The sequence below is a fragment of the Styela clava genome, chromosome 15 (genome assembly GCF_964204865.1).
Source record: "Styela clava chromosome 15, kaStyClav1.hap1.2, whole genome shotgun sequence".
NCBI classification, from domain to species: Eukaryota; Metazoa; Chordata; class Ascidiacea; order Stolidobranchia; family Styelidae; genus Styela; species Styela clava.
In genome coordinates, this window is record NC_135264.1 from 10,311,985 (window position 1) to 10,332,941 (window position 20,957).

Sequence of the window (20,957 nt, forward strand, 5' to 3'; positions counted from 1 at the left end):
AAAAAAATAATCTGAATATTATATATCTACACTGAAACTTAATTATTGGCGATGGTTTAGTTAGATCCTGGACACATTGGATATTTTTTCAAATTTTAATAAATCGAAATATTGAGTTATTTCTTTCTATTAAATCAAATATTTGACAAATTTTAAAAAGAATAATGATAAATTATATATAATATACGGTCCCACTTATAGTGACAAATATACTATATAATATTCATCAAAAATGTAATTTTATATTATTAACTATCTCATCCTATGTTATTAGTTGAACCCTTAATTTTCCAGCAAAGTATAGTCAATTCGAGTTCGTGACGCAATTAAAATAATTCGAAAACCAGAGAGTAGCCAAAATTCTTACAAAGCTAATCAGAAGTTATTTTAGTCATTTTATACAGTCAAATATGCGCCATATTAAAAGATCGTAACCAGGCGAAGACTATCCGTGGCCTGGGTTTAAAAAATGTCTTTTGCTAGGAAATTGTTACATAAATTTCTAGAGATTTTGTTGGCAATTAAATAGAGTCCATAATTACAGAATACATTTAAACGAAATGAGATTATAATTTCTACGTCAATATCGCAGCAATTAGAAATTCCTGACAAAATGTCGCTGATGAATGCTGATGTCTTGATATAAAAGGCTGTGGTACACTACAAGAATATTTTTACAAACGATTTCCAAATTCGAATTTTGCTGCCGATACCGAACTGACAGGATGAATAAACTTATATTATTAGGATTTGTTCTTTGTGCAATAATAGTATGCATATATGCAGATGATGACAAGGACGTAAGTACACCATTAAAATTAGATTTTCTAAAAATAATTTGGTTTAGACTCAAGTTGATTTAGATATAAAATAGATAAACTCTAAGGTATTGGTAGCTAACGTGTAATCGGGAAAGTTGGGCCTGGAATATCGAAGAGTAACGATAAACCTATCTCGCGACGTTTACAGTATTTTCTGTTGGTTACTGTTAATATAAGTATATATACAGTTCACTATTCTACTCGTCTGCTTAGTAGGTCATATTCGAATCAAAAATTGACCATATTATTGTAGAAGTTGAGCATCTTCGAATTCAATACCGATTAAAATTGTTGCATAAATTTTAGCTTTCCCTTCAAGAAGTTTTTTCTCGGGCGAACAAGAAAAATGGTGGTATGCCTAAACCAAGACGTCCAGGTTCAGATTGTAAAATCAGGTAATTAGAATCAATATAAACAAACAAAACTGAAGGTATCAATTACCTTTCTCTCCTCACAGAGCTAATGAAAACGCCACGAGTACTCTTCACAAAAAAAGAAATTGTAATACGCAAAATGAATCTGAGTTGAAATTTTCACACACAAGTTATTTGAGTTTTATTGACTGTTTTAATTTAGTGATCTAGAGTCTAGACACTGATCAAGCTAATAGTAATTTTGTTCATAGATTAGTCTCAATGTTGCGAACACCTTCTGGAATGATCAGTTTTCTATTGAACTCTTAAAGCGTCCTTGGAACCCACGCTTTATTCTAATAATTGAACCATGTAATATACTTTAGATAAATCTTTTCACTTTCAAGCTAGAAACCTAGATCATATCTTGGAGCAAATCCTTGATGCCGATTTCTTTAATATTCAAGCGATATCCTTCTGATACGTTTCAATGTAGATTAACTCGTGTCGATGTTTCAAATCCAATACTAAAATTTCGGTGATCTCCTGTCATGTCTTGTTTTCTGTTTTTCTTGAACTCCCAACTTGACTTTTGTCTTACCATTTGACACCAATTTTTATTATTCACTATTTCCAATAATCGTAGGTATTTTTCCAAGAATCAGTTAAAAGCCTATTTAAAATAAACTGCTTTCAAGTAAAATTCCGGTTTTTAGGAAGAAACCCGAGAATCAATGCATTAGTTTGAAGCCATTGGACCCTCCTTTATGCATTGCCGATGAGTGTAAATTCACCCCAAAATATGGCGAAGAAATTGTCTATTTATGGCAATTGTTTGATATGCCTCATAAATATGGAACTGAAAAGAAATACAGAAAAATTTTAGACTTGGGTGAAGACTTAACGAAATCCTTTGACGCCGAAGTTTGCCAGTAAGTACTTCGTTTTTGTTAAGCTACTGAAAAAACTATTTTATACAATTACCGATTGGAATTGAATTAGGTTAATACATTAGCAATCGAATAGGGAACTAAGTGGTAAAACACCGCATTAAAATTTATAACGTTCCATCGATACTGAAAAATGATTTTTTAGTCTAGATTGGGATATTATGGAATCTAGTAAATTACACAAAACTGTTAACATGCAATTATAGAATCTTGAGGAGCGTTGTTCGTTTCCTACCAGTTGCGTTTATTCCACTCCGTCTGAACCCGGTAGCAACTAGCAACCCTTAGCATGAATGGCCTTGTTTCCACAACAAGTGTTATCTCGTTTCAGGGCGGAAAACAGAATTTGTCATTGCGAAGACACCTGCCATTGCAGACGTGAAAAGGTTGTGCGAGTTTGCAAGCAGAAGTACATATATAAATATGAACGTTACTATGTATACAACACCCATTTCTGTCGCCCTAAGCCTTTCAATCCGATGCAATATTTCTACCAAAACCTTGGACAAGGCCAGGGCTATAACCCAACGCTGTCGTATATGATGAATCAACAAAACAATAATCAAAACAACATTGCTGATAGAAGAAATGGGAGGTACCCAATGGGTACATTTGCTAGATCGTCATCTAACGCGATGCCGCCATTTTTCAATTACAACAACCCGCAACTGATGCAGAAATTTTACGGTATGGGTGGCGCACAAAACCCCGGCATGCCTGCGATGCCACGGATGACAGGCTATAATCCATACTTTCCACAGCAGCAGCAGAGTCCTTCCTCACTTTCTTACATGTTTTACATCATGTCAATGGCAAACCAAAAACAAGCAGAGCAAGATTTGGACTCCTATGTACAATGTCCGAAAGACCGCAAAAGTACCGGTAGCGTACCAGCAACACCAAATTTTTTCAATCATAATTTCTACAATTTGAACATGCAAATGAGGGTCAAGAACGTTTGGCTGAAAATTAAGGTACGTAAGAATGCTTTACAATAACCTGAAAGTTACCAGACTCCGGCCTGCCTCAATCAAACCGACGGAATTTTATTCATATATATAACAAATTTTCAGCATTGTTACAAGTCGTACTCTCAATTTTTCATGTATAATTTTTCCATTTTTTTTTATAGGTGCCTTCTGGATGTGAATGCAAGGAACTCAAAAATTACGACAAAAATGCAGATAACTAACAAGTTGTCCCAACGAGCTCAAGCAAAGGGGTGAAAATCATATCGTTAAAGTCTACTGCAAATAGCTTCTTTAAAACATCTTCACCAAAATGATGATTACATGAACACTAATAGATAGAAGTTGGCGCGAAACAGTGCGGATTGAGCCAGCAAGTTGCTTCGTTTTGGAGACAACTCGTAAAAGCGAAGTGTTTTAATATGTATACTTGGAAACAAGCCTCACTCGCAAAGGGAGATTTGAGAGAGTCTACGTATGAATAAGAGTCATATTGACTACGTTTATCGCTTCTCATTGAATTCTTTTTACATAAATTTTTACAATTTTTTTCAAATTATGATCAACAAAAAATAAAACGGCAAAAATTTTTACTTGTAATTTGCGAGGTCGTTTAAAGCCATGTCACATTCATAGAGGGGATTCATTTTTCTGTTCACCTGGGCGCTTGAACTTTTCCGTATTTCGTTGGTCGCCTATCAATATTCATTAATTCAATACTATTTGATCGCCGAGCATCCTATCACGTCAGCGAGATCATATTGTTCAATTACTACATGTTATTAGTCGAGTAATCATGTTTAAAGAGATAAACGATTCAATAATTAGCGTCAATATTTCTATTTGCGATTAAAATCGTCACAAAAATACGTCAGATATTTAGCCTCTGGCTTCATTTCAAGGTAAATTGTTGCCAGTAAATGGGCTAATGTTTTTTAGAAACAGTGATATTTTTCTTTCCCGGATGTAACACCGCTTTTGTTAATCCATTTTTCGTAGAATGATATCTTCATGAAAATTCCTGGCGTTGATGCACTTGCACAATCATGAACGAAACTTCCCAATCCAGCCAAATACCAGTCACAGTTTGAGCACCGTTGGCAAACCAACGGACTACCGTTTCCATCTTGATTCTAAAATGTAAAAAAAATTGTCAGTATATATCTAAAATGATATACAAAAAAAATATTTAAATTAATGCATATTAAACTACGCATCCAAATCATGTATGTTCACAGTTGAAGGGACGTGGTTCGCATAAACGTTGAGGTACGAAAACAGCATATATACCTCAATCTTATTTAATTGGGAAATATTCATAATTTCAGAAAAATAGTTTCGAGAAATTATTTCGTTGCACTGCAAATAGATTGCTAAATTATGATCGAATCGCAGCGTGGTCGGGGAATATTTCAAAGAGTTGAAAAAAAATGCATTCAAAACTTCAGTAGAAAAAGTTATTATTTCGAACCAATAAAGGGTAGGCTAATAGATATTTGTCATATTCAGCGGATACTTACTACTAAATCCCATTAATGCACTATTTAAAGTGAAAGAGTTGTGATTGACAAGTAGCGCCCTAAAAGTTACTTGTTAAGTTATTTCTGATTTCTGCTACAATTATCTTGTTCATCCTGACGTATACCATACCATAATATGAAATATGTTTTATTGACATAATGATAGGGTCATTTTCATTGAATCCATAAAAATTTCTCGTAATTGCTATTACCTACCGAGCAAGTTGTTTCTACGTTATCGTTCATTCTTCCAGCGCAAATCATTTCTCTATTTCTCATCGTTGCATCAAAATTTAAAGCGTAGATTGTAGCACAATATGAGAATGGGAGAATGAACAATTCAGTTTCTGTTACTTTTTGGGAGACTTCATTTTCTGAATTGCACAACATTGGTGATTAAAGTGAGAACGGTGACATGCTGATAAGTTCAAACGTTTTTGTCAATCTTATCTCAGGTGCGTCACCTTATATAGGGATCGAGATTAGGAGGCGATGGGGCGGTTTCCGAAGTACGATTTGCTCAGGCATAGAAGAATACATTGATGTAGGCATGAATGACTCTTTTATTTTCAGTTTAAGATATATTAAACAGTCATTATGTGCAATCGAGTTTTCATAAAGTAGTATACAAGTGTACAAAAACATGTTGTCAACATGACCATTTTGACAAAAAGCGTGAATGCCGGCATTCCCCACTCATTGTGAGGGTCTTCCGTCGCGTCAACATCAACATACAAACAAATATTTTAATTAAACGTTTTTTACCTGAGTCCCAGCCAATCAAGAAGCATTTCGAGTCTTCTGGAACTCTCTCTCCCAGTGGAAGTTGAATTGGACTAATATGGTCGGTTTCATTTACTGGAAAAGCCAACTGTCGAAATAATTACACCAAAAGTAAATAGGTCATATTGTCAAAAATGATCAGATAAATTATGTGCTGGTTATAGAAGAAGCATAAAATAAATTAGAATTTCTATTGTAGATAGATTGATCCAGAGACTGGGAAATAATGTACCTTTTTACCATTTTGTAAAGACAATCAAATCGCATACATTTCCATACCTACATACACTATCAGATACCAATGCTTTCTTACGCTTAATAATGCCAGATCGTTATTTTTAAAGCTTGGATGGTACTCGTAGTGGAGAATCGGATTTTTCAGAATTCCAACTTTTAGTACTTTTCCGCTATCGTCTGTGACGTTTTCGTTTCCGAATTTCAAGTAAATATCTTGCGAAAAGTCTCTATTGCAAAAAATATCAAAATTATAGCTTGAGAAATTGTTCACATATACTTCACGTAGTAAAATCGGAATTTTTGAAATTTCTTCGTTTTATAGTTTGTTTATGTACAGAAAGTAAGATATTTTCAAGCCGTATTTGATCAAACTTTACCAAACCAAATCTCGAAATATTGACGTCCAAAGCTATCTGTTTTCTGGGCTGTAGTGACTTGTGGCAGATTTCTAACTCGAAAAAAAAACTCGTAGGACTATTCTTGAAAGTCCTTTGCGCATATTAGGAGTAAATATCAGTTAACTTACTCTACACATTTTGCAGAAGTGAGTGCGTGTCCGGTGCCAATAAGAACAACAGGGCAATGATATTTTCCTTTCTCATAAAGAGCTCCCTGTGAATGCATATTTTAATGTTCGATAAATACAAACATATACGTTTTTAAAATTGAAAATAAATTAATATCAAAAATCCACCAGGAATGGCCATTGAGACTTGAAAGTTTTTGAATCCCATCTTTCCTCGCAACAAGACGATTGTTTGTAACGGCGAATTTGTCCTTGCGGGCACCCTGGAGTAAGACGTATAATTTCAGTTTGAATTGATAAAAAGTGCTGGTATAGTCAAGTCTTAAACTTTTTTTCAAAAAACATGATGCAATAAAAAATACATTAGCAGAACAGAACGAGTGTTCAAATATCTTGAAATTGAACAAATCGCATTGCGTACAAACACTGATAGTAAATTTTATACGTGAAACGACTATGGAAACCGATTATGAAATATCGAGACGTTTCATACTAGGCCCTCGGTATATAGTGATCATTGAAGTATCACCATCATTGACTACACTAAAGTTACAAATAAAAAATAACAAATGTCATCCTTTTATGTGATGACTAAAGTGGACATGTAGGTATCAGTACTGACCATACATATTTGTATCTGTGGTTAACTTTGTGCTTGTTGTAGTACGTCTAGTTGTTGTGGCGAGAGATGTTGTAGTTGGAACAGTGGTGGTTGTCTCGGGAGTTGTTGTAGATGTAGTAGTCGTAGGTTTTGTCGTAGGAGTGGTAGTGGTTGTTGTGGTTGTAGTTGGAGTTGTTGTTGTCGTGGTAGTAGTGGGGGTTGTTGTTGTCGTGGTTGTAGTTGGAGTCGTTGTTGTTGGAGTTGTAGTAGTAGTTGGAGTCGTTGTTGTTGGAGTTGTAGTAGTTGGAGTCGTTGTTGTAGTGGTTGTAGTTGGAGTCGTTGTTGTAGTGGTTGTAGTTGGAGTCGTTGTTGTAGTGGTAGTAGTTGGAGTCGTTGTTGTAGTGGTAGTAGTTGGTGTTGTTGTTGTAGTGGTGGTAGTTGGAGTTGTTGTCGTAGTGGTTGGAGTTGTTGTTGGAGTTGTTGTGGTAGTAGTTGGAGTTGTAGTGGTGGTAGTTGTTGTTGTAGTGGTAGTAGTTGTCGTTTCAGGACCTGAATAAGGATAATCATATTCTTAACAATACTTGTAACAAGGCATCTGAAAATGATGAAAATCTGGAAAACTATATTTAAATTAAACATGCTTTTGAGAGTCACTTTATTTGAAGGTCTTGAAGATCACCCTTCTTTGAAATCTTATTTAAATCACAAACCAATATGTACGCAATTAGATATACAGTATACGCACCTTTCACACAGCGAATGCGATCATTTCTCTTACACCATGAGCAACCATAAACTGCTAGGCATTCCCGAGAATTCTCTTTACCGGGTTCTCCTCGCCAACAGTTATGTTCTTCCGTTAGGAATAATGTCGACCACTTACATGCCAGGCCTAAACGAGAATAGGAGTGCTAAACAAAGCACCTTACGTTAATGACACTTGTACGTACATACTGATAATATTATACGGTGTCTAAGGAAACGTGCTTCTTTATTCATTTTCTTCTGATATGTGTGAACATATATTCACCGACACTTAACTTTAAGTATACTGACCTTCAATGCACCTAGGTTTTCCGTTTTTGCAGAAGTAACATCCTTGTTCGGCACATCTTGTTTTGTTCAAGTTTGAATAGCAATTTACTCTTTCATTATTTTCCTGATTGCAGTTTATGTCCAACTCCTCGGCTTTAACGAGAACAGTTGGTATGGCATTTTCTTTTTATGTAAGAATCAGAATCATTTTCGACAAAATATGCATAACAAACAATATTACAATATTATAAATAATGTGCATTTTTGAATTTGGTTCAGCAGCAAAATTTTAGAATTCTAATCATAAAGCGCATAACATTTAAATTATCTAGAACTGCAATCCGTAATTCTGATTTACAATTTAAGTAAAATAAAGTCAAGAATCTTACCTATTAATAAAATTGACACGAAGACTAGAAGAGCGAATAAATTTGAACTTGATTTCATTTTGTTCCTTTTCTTAGAAATATATGGCTAAATCAGCATACATGCAGCAACTATTGATAAACACTAGGACAACTGTAAACAATCTGATTTGATTAGAACACTTCGGAAGCATCATGAGGCAATCAAGAGTGAATCATTTGGTATACACGACTTCCGAAGTGTATAACATTCTTTGAAATGATATTATTCATAAGTAGAATTATATTGAGCCGTGATAATATCATCGGATCATGAATGGCCATTATTAAACTTTAATGTAATATTAGGAGTTTTTCATCTATTATGTATATATACATATAATGCTAATAAAAGAATGGAAAATATTGTTATTATTAAAAGGCTATATTAAAAATAATTTTATTCCTCATCTGTTTGTGTCAGTCAAATTAAGAAGTCCACATTAAACCGATTGATTTGCCACACGGAGAACCTAGTACAGGGATGGCGAACCACTGACCCGCGGGTTTTATCACTTATACTAACATATGGGTGATAAAACCGGCTCTAATTAGATTTAACAATAAGTAAATTATGATAATGTACTGTCAGTTGGGCAGCGATCGATCAACTTCAAATTTTTAATTTTCGGGTCGGTATGATAATTTTCAAAACTCCCAATCTTGTACGCACGTCTGCACCCCTGTATACTATTATGCAGCTATTGGCTGTGACATCGTTTATGACATAACAATGCAATTGATCTGTTCATTTTTCGCAACGTCTTGTTACAGCGTTTCTTTCACAAGTGCCAAGAACCAAAGGGCACTACAGATTGTTTTGGGGGTGTATACGAGAACTAGATGCTACTTTGTATTTTATTAGTTTCTCGCCTGCAATGCCGTTGAGAAAAGATAATGATTTAGACTTAAAATAAAGATCTATAAATCTGAAATAACAATGGGGCACTGTAAAATAGCATAAATGTGGTTGAAAGCCGATCGAAAAATAGAACTTTATCAGAGTGGAATTCCCTCCAAACTCTTTGGAAGCGTAAAATAATTTGCCTCATCATCTTAAACGTTTATCGGTAATTCATATGCGTGTTTTCGTACACAAATATCCATAAATTCATGAGTGCCATAAAGAGTCTGGTAGTCCCTGATAGAAGTGCTGCCTAAATAAAGCCCAAAACAACACAACACCAACCGAAGCTTATAAGGTTTGCAACATAAGATGCAGCAGCAAGTTTCTTATAAATACCAACATTGATTCAATATATGTGACCCACACTCTTCTGTTTCGTGATAAAAATATAATTTTTTGACACATTGAAAGGAATGAAATGTTTCACAATGGGTTGGGAAATAAGTTAGTTCTAAATTCAATTAACTTTATTTGCAACAGTTATATATATATATACTATCTGAAATTATGTTATCTTTTTTTAGCTGATCCAAGCGATAGACTTTCAGTTTCTTTTGTCTTGAAAGAAGTTGAAGTAAAAATTCTCCATTTTCGTAAATGTAAACTTCAATACAAATTCAGTTGTCAAATCACTCCTAATGAAAAACTAATAATTTGTGCTGGGACTGAAACAGAAGGAAAGGACGCTTGTCAGGTAAAGTATTATAAAAACATATTTACGGTTCGAAGTATTCGAATTAAAATTGTACTACTACAGTTAAATTCTCATTGCAAACTCGTTCTTGGGGCGATAGTGGCGGTCTTCTTGTCTGCCAGCGATGTCGATCTTGTGATTGATATGTCAGCTCCGGTATTGGATGTGCCCGACCAGAGTTTTCTGGAATCTACACAAAGGAGGTCAACTATGAATATTTTATTTGTGGATCAGGGACGACGAATAATTGAGCTGTCCATGACTCTGATTTATTCAGCTGAATTTTTTTGTAAAAATTTTTGTAATTTGCAATTTCGTATTTCTTGTTTTATTTCACAGTTATCTCTATTTTCATCTGAAATGCTGATATAATTACGATGATTATATATCACTATGGCATTTTCTTGCATATGCAACAACATTCATATTTGGCATGAGTCTCATAATATTTAATTCTTCACAAAATGTATTCTTATTGGACATGGAGTGGACCTATGAATCGTTTTGTTATTTTGTTGCTGTTGTACTTGTTTCTTGTTGTTATTTATGTTAGAATTTTTCTTCCTAACGTTATGAAAAATTTGCTTTTCTTTTTATTTTCTGTACCTATTGTTCTGAAGTTACAATGGTTAAAGATGGTATTTTTTGCTATAAGGCTATTCCTTTTATTTATTTCAAATATTTCTGTGAGCTACCGATAAGTTACCGCATGTAATTTTCGGGGAATTGATGATAAAATATTTAGTTTTGCCCTCCGTTTTCACATATTTGGGCATAGCTCTCTTGTTATTACGTATTATTTACTTAACAAGAACAATTCAAATACTAATATGTCAATAATACTAAAATAATTAAACTAATAATTCGAGTTTAGTTTTTAGAAAACTCTTATGGGGGGAATTCAATCGGGTAAATAAAATACGCCCCACTTCTCCTTATCGCTAGGAAGCAGTATGGGGTTGTAGACACCGCTAACGTTTTGTCTTGTTTATCCTTGTAGTTCCGTAGTGTCTTGGTTCAGGTAGTTTTGGAGTTCTGCTGCTTTATATAGTTCGTCTCGCATTGCAAATACCCTGAATTTTTTTCATCGGTAGTTCGTTCTAAACCTGGGGTATAAGGTTAGGCGTTAGCACCGCGGAGATGGCCAGCGGGGTGGCTAGTGGCACTCACCAGTCGAATAAAGGGCGAAGGAATGGGAGAAAGGAAGAACCAAACTCAACTAAAGTCCTTTGCAGGTGAATACAAACACAATAAAGTACAGCAATATGGTTCATCCAGTGACATGTTACAGTGTTATGGCTTTGATGTTGGGTAAATTGCTTTAAATGATGTGGGATTACAGATTATCCGAAATTTGCGCTAGTCTTGTTTGTGAAGTCATACCGGTACTGCTGTACCGGTACTGGTACGGTAGTGCAGTAGTGGTACAGTCATATGGCAAACTACTGCCTATTGTCCGGTTACCAGTCCATGTTGAGTATGGAATTAGTTAGTCAGTTATTTATTTTCAATGCATGGAGATGGACTTAATAGTGGAGAATGTCGTAACCGCCCAGCGGTTACACGAACCACCCCACAACGGCGAGTGGTCCAGCAATCCTCTTGCCCAAAAAAATGCCAACGATTTTAATATCACCCTCCAGCAGTCCAGAATACATTCCTGGATGCTTCTAATATGTGATTTCTTTTTAGAAGAATATATATTATGTTTTATCAGCATTCTTCACTAATGTGTTATATGCAAACTCTTAAATATATATGATATCCATTACAATATTTTAAATATATTATTTTATCCTATCTGGATCATACTAGTTGGCTTTTTCTTTGTTTCCCAATTTTTTCATAGTATGAATCTCTCTAATCTGTGTTAAAAACTGTATAAATTGGAAACAAATTTAATAGTATTTTTAATATGATACCTTATTTGAGTTTATAAAATTTTTAATCCTTGTCTATTATACTTTTAATAACCTATTAAACCAGCAATTATTTTTTCTAGATACCATGTCCATGGTGTGTGCCGCTTTGGGGACAGGTGCAAGTTCTCACATGACCTTGATGACCAACCGAATCTAGTTTGTACATTTCATAAAAAAGGTGTTTGCGCTTATGGTAAAGAATGCAGGTTTGTATAGCATTTTTTAGATGTTTTTCTATGAATGCTCTGTACAAAAAGCCGCTTCTTTCACTCTACTATTACTGATATTAAATAGTCATTATTTCTCATTTTTGTGTCTTGTAGATATGATCATGTGAGAGATAAAAATACTCGGAAACATCCTAGTCCTGTGTATGAAAAACCAAGGTATTTTTCGGATTTTTTATCATTTTTTTAGTGCTAGTGAGTCTCAAACTTCGATGACAGAAATTGTAAAAAATATAGAGAGTCTGAATACACTTTGAAAAAAAAATTTTCAATATGGAATATCAAATTTATTTTAAATTGGGTCATTTTTTACAAAGATCATATAAAAGTCTATACGTAAATTAAATGAGTTTAAATTTGGAAAGAAAGTGAAGTTAATTATTAAACAGGAATCTCAATGTTGATCTGAAATGTACAAAAACTGAACATATATGGCTGGGATGAAGATTCTAAAACAGGCACAGCTGTGCCAATGGTAATTTATAAACAACCCAAACTCCGAACTTTTCTAACTGGAATTTTCTAATATTGTAAACGGCAGCAGATAATATTATTACAAAAAATGGAAATTTCAAATTCAAGATTTAATACGATATTCACAGATTTATTTCTTCTTCAGCACAACTGCCGATCTTTCGTCATTCACATCTCATGATGACAGTTGGGTAAATGCCGCAGAATTTGTACCTGGGAAAGTTTATTCTCCAAGAGGTAATCGACCCTTTTTTCTTCTTAAAGTAAATTTCTTTCACCCTACACCAGAAAAGGAAAGCTTGAAATCTCTTTTATGCCATATAACTCGAATAGCTTTGAAATATTGTATGATGATATGCATATTGAGATCAATGTAACCGGCTATTATGTTCATGGATGGCTGAAACCCAATAACGTACCAGTTTGAATTGATTCTGAAAATATATTTAAGATTGCAGAATAATTAATATAAACATTGCTTTATTTCACACATTTATTAGAATGCAAATGAAGTTGGGGTTTTGTCCAATTGTCTGATGTTAATTGCCTTAAAAAGTAATTTCTCTGATAATGATATTTTTAATAATTCCTGAAATCAAGAAAATGCTATATCGAATATAACCTAATTTTATTATATTCAAATATACAATTTGCTTTGTCATCACCGACCACATCAATGAAAGATTAGTTCGGATTCGTTCATTCATTAGATTAGGATACAAACCTTTTGTCACTCGCGGGCCGAATTTAAGGTTTGCAAATCTTGGCAGGTCGCACATATTTTTTTGAAAAAGTTAAAAACAAAAACATCAACAACAAAACGAACCATAGGTCCACCATGTGTCCAATAATCTGCTCAAGCATGGATTATAAAATTAAATTATGCATTAGATTGTAATAAATGCTTCAAAAAATTTTTGATTAATTTATATTTATCTTATCACAAAGTATTGGGACCATGACTCAGCAATATTTGTTTTTGGAAACAGTGACATCGTCATACAGTAATATATTGAAAAGCAATGATGAACTAGCAAGCTCCGTTAGGTCAAATGGTTTTAAACAAAATGAACAGGAAACTAAGCCAGCCGAAGAACTATGTCCATACTATTTACTTGGAGAATGCAGGTATGAGAAAGAATAAAATTAAAAGATTGTGCAATATACTTTGGTCATGTTTGAGAAACCTTTTCATTTACTTGTCCGACTGCCCAAAATGTCAAATTTTCAAAAACAAATATAAAGGTTGGATAGGCTTCAATTTATATATTTTCAAATGGATTCTCGTATTTGATTTGTTTCGGACTTCTTCAACGGGTATATAATAAATTACTACTCTCTTATTAGTAATCTTTCGGTACTCCCATAGTTTGTATTTTTATTCCGGTTTTCTTCATTTTAGTTCTATTACGAGTTCAGGGACTGTCTGTGTTAGCCAAGTGAATATACCCCCGCCCATTGGTTTCAGTCCCTTTACACAACTTGATGTAAAATAAGCGAACTAAATTAGTTACCTCCATATTGGTACGCATACTTCTGGAGCGTCAATCTTTCTACTTAAGCTTGTACTTTCTCCTAATATTGCATTCTTTCGGTAATTTCTTCCAATTGCTTGATTTTACTTCTAGTACTCCTATAGGGAAAATTGCTGTTTTACAAAAATGAAGCTTCTTGTTACTGTAGTAAGTTGTATTAGGTATAGAGAATTTATTATTGTTAAAAGTGAAAAATACATGAGAATAGATTTCACAACATAATAGAAAAAATACTAGATTATCTAATTGGTGATTTATACCCATTACCGGGTAATCAAATTAATTGATCTCTTGATACGATTGATTTGGTTAATCAGGTTTTATGTTTTATTAAAATTATGTGCAAATGATAGTTTTTATATTAATGGCAATGTAGGCTAATGTGATAAAGTAGATAAATTTTTTTATTCCGAATCTAAAATATCTTTTCCAAATTAAACCTTGACAAAATTTAATTAATATATCATTAATTAGAAAATTGATTAATATTTTTCTATTTAATCAACTTATCATTTCTGCAACATGAAGATGATGTGTATATACTCCTTTTTCTTATCATATTATTCAGTAATGAATATTTCTATCTGAAAGAAAAAGTAATATCTGTGTCATGAAACATTGTTTTATTATTAGTATGAAAGCAACTGTTATTTTTAACATATTTTTAAAACAGTTTTGTAGTTCTTTTCCACCAGTAAAAATGTTATACATACAATTCCCTAATATCAGAATTTTTGTATGTATATAAAGAGATGTACAAGAATTCAGTTTGATATTACACTAATAAATATAATTCATTTCTTATATTAAAATGTACCATCCCTTCAGAGAAATGTTGTCTGAGTCAATTTTGCGAATTTAATTTGGGTCATATTTTTTTTCAATAATTATGTGTTTAGATATGGTGACGAATGTGTCTATTTGCATGGAAAATTATGTGATATGTGTGGACTTCACATACTTCATCCTACCGATCCACATGAACAAGAGAAACATAAAGAGGTAAATAATCTTATTTCATTCATAAACTTGTCACTTTACCAGCAAAGAATAGACTTGGTGTTAAAGTTATCGCTGTTCAAAATAGCTGCTGGTGACACATGATTACCAGAACATTGTTGTCATTGACAATCTTATGCTAACCTTTTAGAGAGTTTGTTGTCACCTTTAATAAACATTAGATTAATATATTTATGATCACACAACAGTTTAATATAATTGTAAGGATTAGCTTTGATTATGAAGGTTAATTAAATATTAATTCAATCATGATATTGTATTTGTAGCATCAATTACAATTATATTTTATCTCTCTTTTGTGAGAAATGTGGATTAAAAACAAATGTTAAACAAATTTCTGTTGTTCCAAGCTTTGTTGTACGTACCCTTAGCCTTATTATTTAAAACGTCAAAATCAGAGAATATCACTTCAAATTTTATAGTAGTCATAGCCATAGGAAGTAAGTCATGCTTAGTAAACCGGACTAGTGTGATGTATGAACCTGCGCTATACAGCATAGATCAGGGGTGGTCAAAATTTTTTGGTATTAGAGCCGCATGCAGCAAATCAGAAATATGATTGTGAGAGCCGCATAATTTTTGAAATATCAATATTAGAGCTCATTAAATCATTCGCATTGTAACTGTTACATTGGTATTAATTTGGGAAATGCGGCGTTGTGTAGTGCGATGCGAAATCGGCGTTTGGGTTATTACTCACTTCGTGTTGTTGGGATTCGAGACTGTGACAATATTTTTTTTCACAGTCAGAGTATGGGTGTTCAGCACCAGCAATATTTCATGACATAAGTAACAAAACTAGCAAAACATCTGATTGCTTGGCAAATGATATCATAAATTTTGTCATGTGCTAGTGCTGGACTCTTTGCAGACGTAGAGTGGTTCATGTAACCGCTGATTGATTTCTGCTTCCTCTACCATCTAGTATAGTACATGTGTCTGAAAACAAATAACTGGCTAACTAATCCCTTACTCGACATTGACTTGTAACCGGACTGGAAGCCCTGGTTCGCCACATGATCAAGCTCTTGTATTAGCTTTCCTATCCAACATACTAAATATGTGAATCCTAACACTACATACCGCCAACACATTTGACCATAGTGACGTAAGATTTCTCACTTGAATGATTTAAATTTGAAATTCCACGCAACAGCGATTTTCATACTAAAACATAATTTGGCCTAATCATTGATGAAAACTTCTTAAACAGCTTAATAAATTAAAAAAATAACTGTCACACTACAGTTTTCTTAGTTTAATTTGGATAATATTTAATGCTAGCGAGAAGTGCCACAAAAATCTCTTACGAGCTGCGGTTTGCCCACCGTTGGCATGGATCGGAGCTCTGATGTCTATTTCCATACATTTTTGAAAATTCAAGTTGATTTTGAAAGATGATTTTAGGAATCTAAATTTGTCTTCGCATAAAAAAGATTTGCTCTAATAACAATTTATAAATATTGCATTTTTTTGCTCCTGTGTCTAAATTTTTGTCATATTTATGATATACATGATGCAATAGCTCATTTGGAAGTCTCCTGCATATTTTTATGTACAAGTGAGTTCTGGATTCCCAATAACTGTATGCAATATAGACATTTTTTTTGTCCAATATGATCTGTCTCACCTTACCCTCCTAATATTTTTTGTCTTGAAAATGTTCCGATTTTGTACATTTCAACTCTATTAGTGTAATCAAATTCTCTCTTAGTCTTGAAAGACTGTTCTGTGGTGAAAAGTTAACTATAACGTCACAGTGTTCTGGAAACTATGATTTGACTGAAAATGTTTATACTATCGTTCTAACTATATATTTAATTTGTTATATACTCATCTGAGCTGTTTGAAATTTTAACGAAATCATTACTTGTCCTGTATGTTACTTCATTGTACATTTATTTATTCCATGTACTTTCTTTTATGAGTTAATTGTTGCGACTTCCATTGCGTCTTCCATAAGTTCTAATCTTGTATACATTTTTTACAGTGATTATTCAAAAAATTACCAATCTGTTATGTTACTCCAATCTTCATCTGTGTAACTAAAATGTCCAACTCGTGCAACTAATTTTATATCCAAATGAACTGATTACCAGATCCAGAAGCAAGTTTTATTAAGATAAATTGACATAAAATTCGCACAATTTTTTTATTGCTAAAATTTAAATTTTATGAAATATTCAGTGATAATTAGATAAAATATGAACGATTATTTTTAGGAGTGCTTGGCAAGTCATGAAGAAGATATGAAAGAATCATTTAAAGTTGCACAGAGTTGTGAAGTGACTTGTGGCATCTGTATGGAAGTGGTGCGTATGGTTTACTCCACTGATCTTCCAATTTTTTTCTTTACATCATCCATAAATCTGGCATAAAATATATTTATGAAAAATTTCACTTTCCTGATTTCATCAATATTTTTTTCATCTTTTCGTTTTCAGGTTTGGGAAAAGAAAGAAAAAAGGGAAAGGAAGTTTGGAATTTTAGAAAATTGTTCTCATGCATTCTGTCTTGATTGTATCAGAAAATGGAGAAGCGCTAAGTCATTTAATAATACAGTTGTCAAGTAAGGAATTCACTACTATCTCACTCATGTCCTTAATTATATTTGAAAATTCAAACCTTATATTTTGTTCGTTTTTCAGAGCTTGTCCAGAGTGTCGAGTATCTTCATCTTTCGTAACGCCAAGTGATGACTGGGTCTCGGATAAAGAAGAGAAAAAGAAATTAATCGAAGGGTATAAAGATCACTTATCGTAAGTTATTTTCAGTAGATTCCCATCACTGTTAAATCATTGTCTGTCAAGGTAATTTCTGGTAAACTATCTGGAATGTGCCCATTGCTCAGATGTGTGTTTTTGTAGAAGGAGATATTAATTATGCTTTGTTCCAACTTTTGGTGGGCTCTTTGTGTAACAGCTATTGCATTAGTATTGTAGCAAAAAATCTTTGTTCTAAGATCTGGTTCGCTGCTAGAATATCCAAAACCAGAACAGTAGCATCTTAGTGGCTGCTTATTGAACTTTAATTGGAGCAAGTGTATGAGCGCATCATTAAAAAATTTAAAGACTTTTGTGCCTTTTTATATCAATTGGAATTAAGACATTATAGACCGATAGGTAAAGTAATTAATATTCGAAACCATTAACTCTGTTATGGTAAAATTTTCACCACAAACTTAAAATTACAGAAAGAAGTCATGCAAACATTTCGATCAAGGCCGAGGAAAATGTCCGTTCGGAGCTAATTGCTTCTACCTCCATGCGTATCCAGATGGTACAAAACAAGATCGATCAAAAATTCCAAAGAGAGCTAGAAATGCAGAAGGAAGATTGCAGGTTTAACAATTATTTCCATAGTTTTGCATCTCATACTATGTCCCGGTTAAGCTATTCAATCATTGAATCCATTTTTTGATGGCCAAACCTTTTTATAGAAGATTTATACAAGGTTCAATTCTTGGGCCTATAGTGTTTTTATTCTCTAGTTACTTACCAGATAATTTAATCTGCAGTTTAGTCATACATGCTGATAACGCAAATTTATATTTATTACTTGAATAATGTATTCATTTTGGTAAATACCTGCAAATTGATTTGTCGTTTCTCGTCAGTGTTAGCTTGAATTTTTAGGTCAACCTGTATTTGCTATCATTTCTGTCACAAAGTTAGATTATGGTTGCTGGTTGTTATTTGGCTATTAATCCTTTTTTCTTTTTATTTGCTTTGAGTATACTTGTATAAAAAAAATAATATCGAATAATTGTTGAAAATATAATTAATGAATTGAAATATTAGAGTACTTTGACGAATGAACTGTTTTTATAGACCTTCGATTCATCAACAATATGGGAATTCATTGAAGAGCGGCACGATCATCCATTCTTTGATCTTGAAGATGATAGTATGGAGTTATTTGACCTGGTGTACCTTCTCGGTGCAAATACGAGCTTAGGCGATGATTCAGACTCGTATGATCACTGGGACTGGTTTTTGGGAATTGGTGATAGTGATGAAGATAGCGACTTTTACTAATTCTTGATCACATCATTCAAGCTTGAGCTATGTATAGAATATACATTGGAAGTATGGCCTCTCGTAATTCACGCTTGAATACAATGACCAAATTTTACTATATGATTCACATGCAAGTGTAACCATTTCGCTTGTGTATTCCCATATGTGTATACTGGTATTAAAATTATGACAACATTTAATCAAACTAGGGCTCCAAACTTTAAAATTCTAGGCATTTCTAAATTGTTTCTTATTTTTTAATTGACATCTCATTAATTTTGATGTGGAATCGTGTGTGTGTGTGTGTGTGTGTTTTTATTTATAACTTGGCGGATCCATTTAAGATAATTGTAATCTCACTTTTATGTGTTTGCTTTGTTTGACTACACTTATGATATTATTTGTTTTTGCCTGGTGATAACTTGCTTTATAGAATTTTAAAGTTTGTGGCCCCACTTATTTGTATCAACAACTTTTTTGCCTTGCCAACGACTTTACTTTATCAATGACTCAGTAAGAATCCTGCATCTTCAATTTTCAACTGGCACTGCACTGTTTGTTTCTTATTAGGAAATTGCACCAATCAGCTCTTGTTTATCAATCTCTGTTCATTGACTACTTATATTTTCCCGAGAACGCCGCCATTTATAGGCTTAATTCATGTGTACTTTTCTTTTCAATGTCGCCTTTCCATTTTATCGCCTTGAAAATATTAAATAAACGCTGGTGATTTTAAATTTAGTTCACTGCTGTAGGCTGTGCAATCTAGATGAATAATATATTCAAGGTTTTAGGCACAAAGATACAGTTAACAGTATCCTACACTGTTGATACAGTATTAGGAAGCAGTTTTTTTCTCAAGAACTATCCAACAAAGCGCTATAGCGGCCGACATGGTGTGCAACAAGACTGGTGAAGAAGTTAGGAACCTTCGTACAAAAGTTGTCACATTTACGTGATATTCGTCCTTGCACAGCGAACGCTAAATAAAAAAAATAAATACAGTAGTTTGGATGGGGTACCGGTACCGTAGCATATTTGGCTGTTAGGAATTCCGAGTCGTTCCCCGTAGGCTGAAGATGTAGAGTGTATTTTACGCATATTTTCATCGCATTGCTTCCTGCATTTAAATGTGACGTGAGAAAATTACCATTGTAACGTAGCAGTCATCGACTACTGTTACGTTTAGCAAGGGTACGTTACATCTTGCACGACTACCGGTATTTATTGAGATAATTTATTGCTTTTGTCAAACCAAAAAACAAGGACAAACATGTGAACAAAACAGGGGTTCAAAACAAAAGGTCATCAGTCCGCTACCACCCAATACAAAATACATGAATAAATAGTTACAACAACAAGCTCAATATTTGGCAAAAAGTGTACATTGTTTAAACATCGCCATATTGATTTGAAAAGTGAACTGAAGCATATATATTTGATACTTTTTTGGAATGAGAATAAGGATGGGCGAGCAGGAAAAAAAAGTTTTTTCGAAATGAAAAATGCACCGGATTCGGCTATCTCGATGACCAATTCGTTCGAAATGCTTTGTACTTAATACACCCTTGCATGAAGAATCAATGAGCAATTATTGGTTTAAAAGTGCCATAGAGGTAAAAATATTCAATGTATCGGTTAATCCTACTCGTGGTCGAAAAACAACTGAGATCAGGACAAATATACAAACACAGAATACAAAAACATGAATACATAAAAAAAAAATTGGAAGCATAATGAACAAGCAATGCAAATAAGAATGAAGTTTTATTAATAAGGAGTTACTTAAATGCGTGTTTGACTTAATGTAACGATTGGGACGTAGCATTTTATACCACAACAAAATAAAAAATAAGCCAGATAAGCATATACAGTCTTGGTAAATTTTGAGTCAAATAAACGTAATCGTAGGTGTCGCTGCTCGAAGACCTTTCGTGGTCCCTCGCGACTCCTGTCACACA

At 33.5% G+C, this 20,957-nt stretch overlaps 3 protein-coding genes across 3 annotated transcripts; 2 read left to right on the plus strand and 1 right to left on the minus strand.

The window, feature by feature from the left end:
* Window positions 1-563: 563 nt before the first annotated feature.
* On the plus strand, window positions 564-3,652 carry LOC120334017 (uncharacterized). Its single transcript, XM_039401457.2, has 5 exons — window positions 564-800; window positions 1,128-1,216; window positions 1,891-2,106; window positions 2,456-3,098; window positions 3,257-3,652. The coding sequence occupies exons 1-5, from the start codon at window positions 726-728 to the stop codon at window positions 3,314-3,316; spliced, it is 1,083 nt and encodes a 360-aa protein (XP_039257391.2). The 5' UTR covers window positions 564-725; the 3' UTR covers window positions 3,317-3,652.
* A 199-nt stretch (window positions 3,653-3,851) lies between these two features.
* On the minus strand, window positions 3,852-8,308 carry LOC120334556 (uncharacterized). The gene is made up of 10 exons (XM_039402062.2): window positions 8,184-8,308; window positions 7,816-7,947; window positions 7,505-7,651; window positions 6,781-7,308; window positions 6,327-6,421; window positions 6,159-6,244; window positions 5,709-5,859; window positions 5,378-5,483; window positions 4,829-4,986; window positions 3,852-4,225 (listed from the first exon to the last, which is right to left on the minus strand). Exons 1-10 carry the CDS (start codon window positions 8,239-8,241, stop codon window positions 4,028-4,030), a joined length of 1,659 nt encoding a protein of 552 aa, XP_039257996.2. The 5' UTR covers window positions 8,242-8,308; the 3' UTR covers window positions 3,852-4,027.
* A 2,470-nt stretch (window positions 8,309-10,778) lies between these two features.
* Window positions 10,779-19,733, plus strand: LOC120334208 (putative E3 ubiquitin-protein ligase makorin-1). Its single transcript, XM_039401675.2, has 11 exons — window positions 10,779-11,034; window positions 11,802-11,927; window positions 12,045-12,107; window positions 12,568-12,659; window positions 13,412-13,550; window positions 14,857-14,959; window positions 17,200-17,289; window positions 17,422-17,546; window positions 17,626-17,736; window positions 18,171-18,318; window positions 18,808-19,733. The coding sequence occupies exons 1-11, from the start codon at window positions 10,940-10,942 to the stop codon at window positions 19,012-19,014; spliced, it is 1,299 nt and encodes a 432-aa protein (XP_039257609.2). The 5' UTR covers window positions 10,779-10,939; the 3' UTR covers window positions 19,015-19,733.
* Window positions 19,734-20,957: the final 1,224 nt, after the last annotated feature.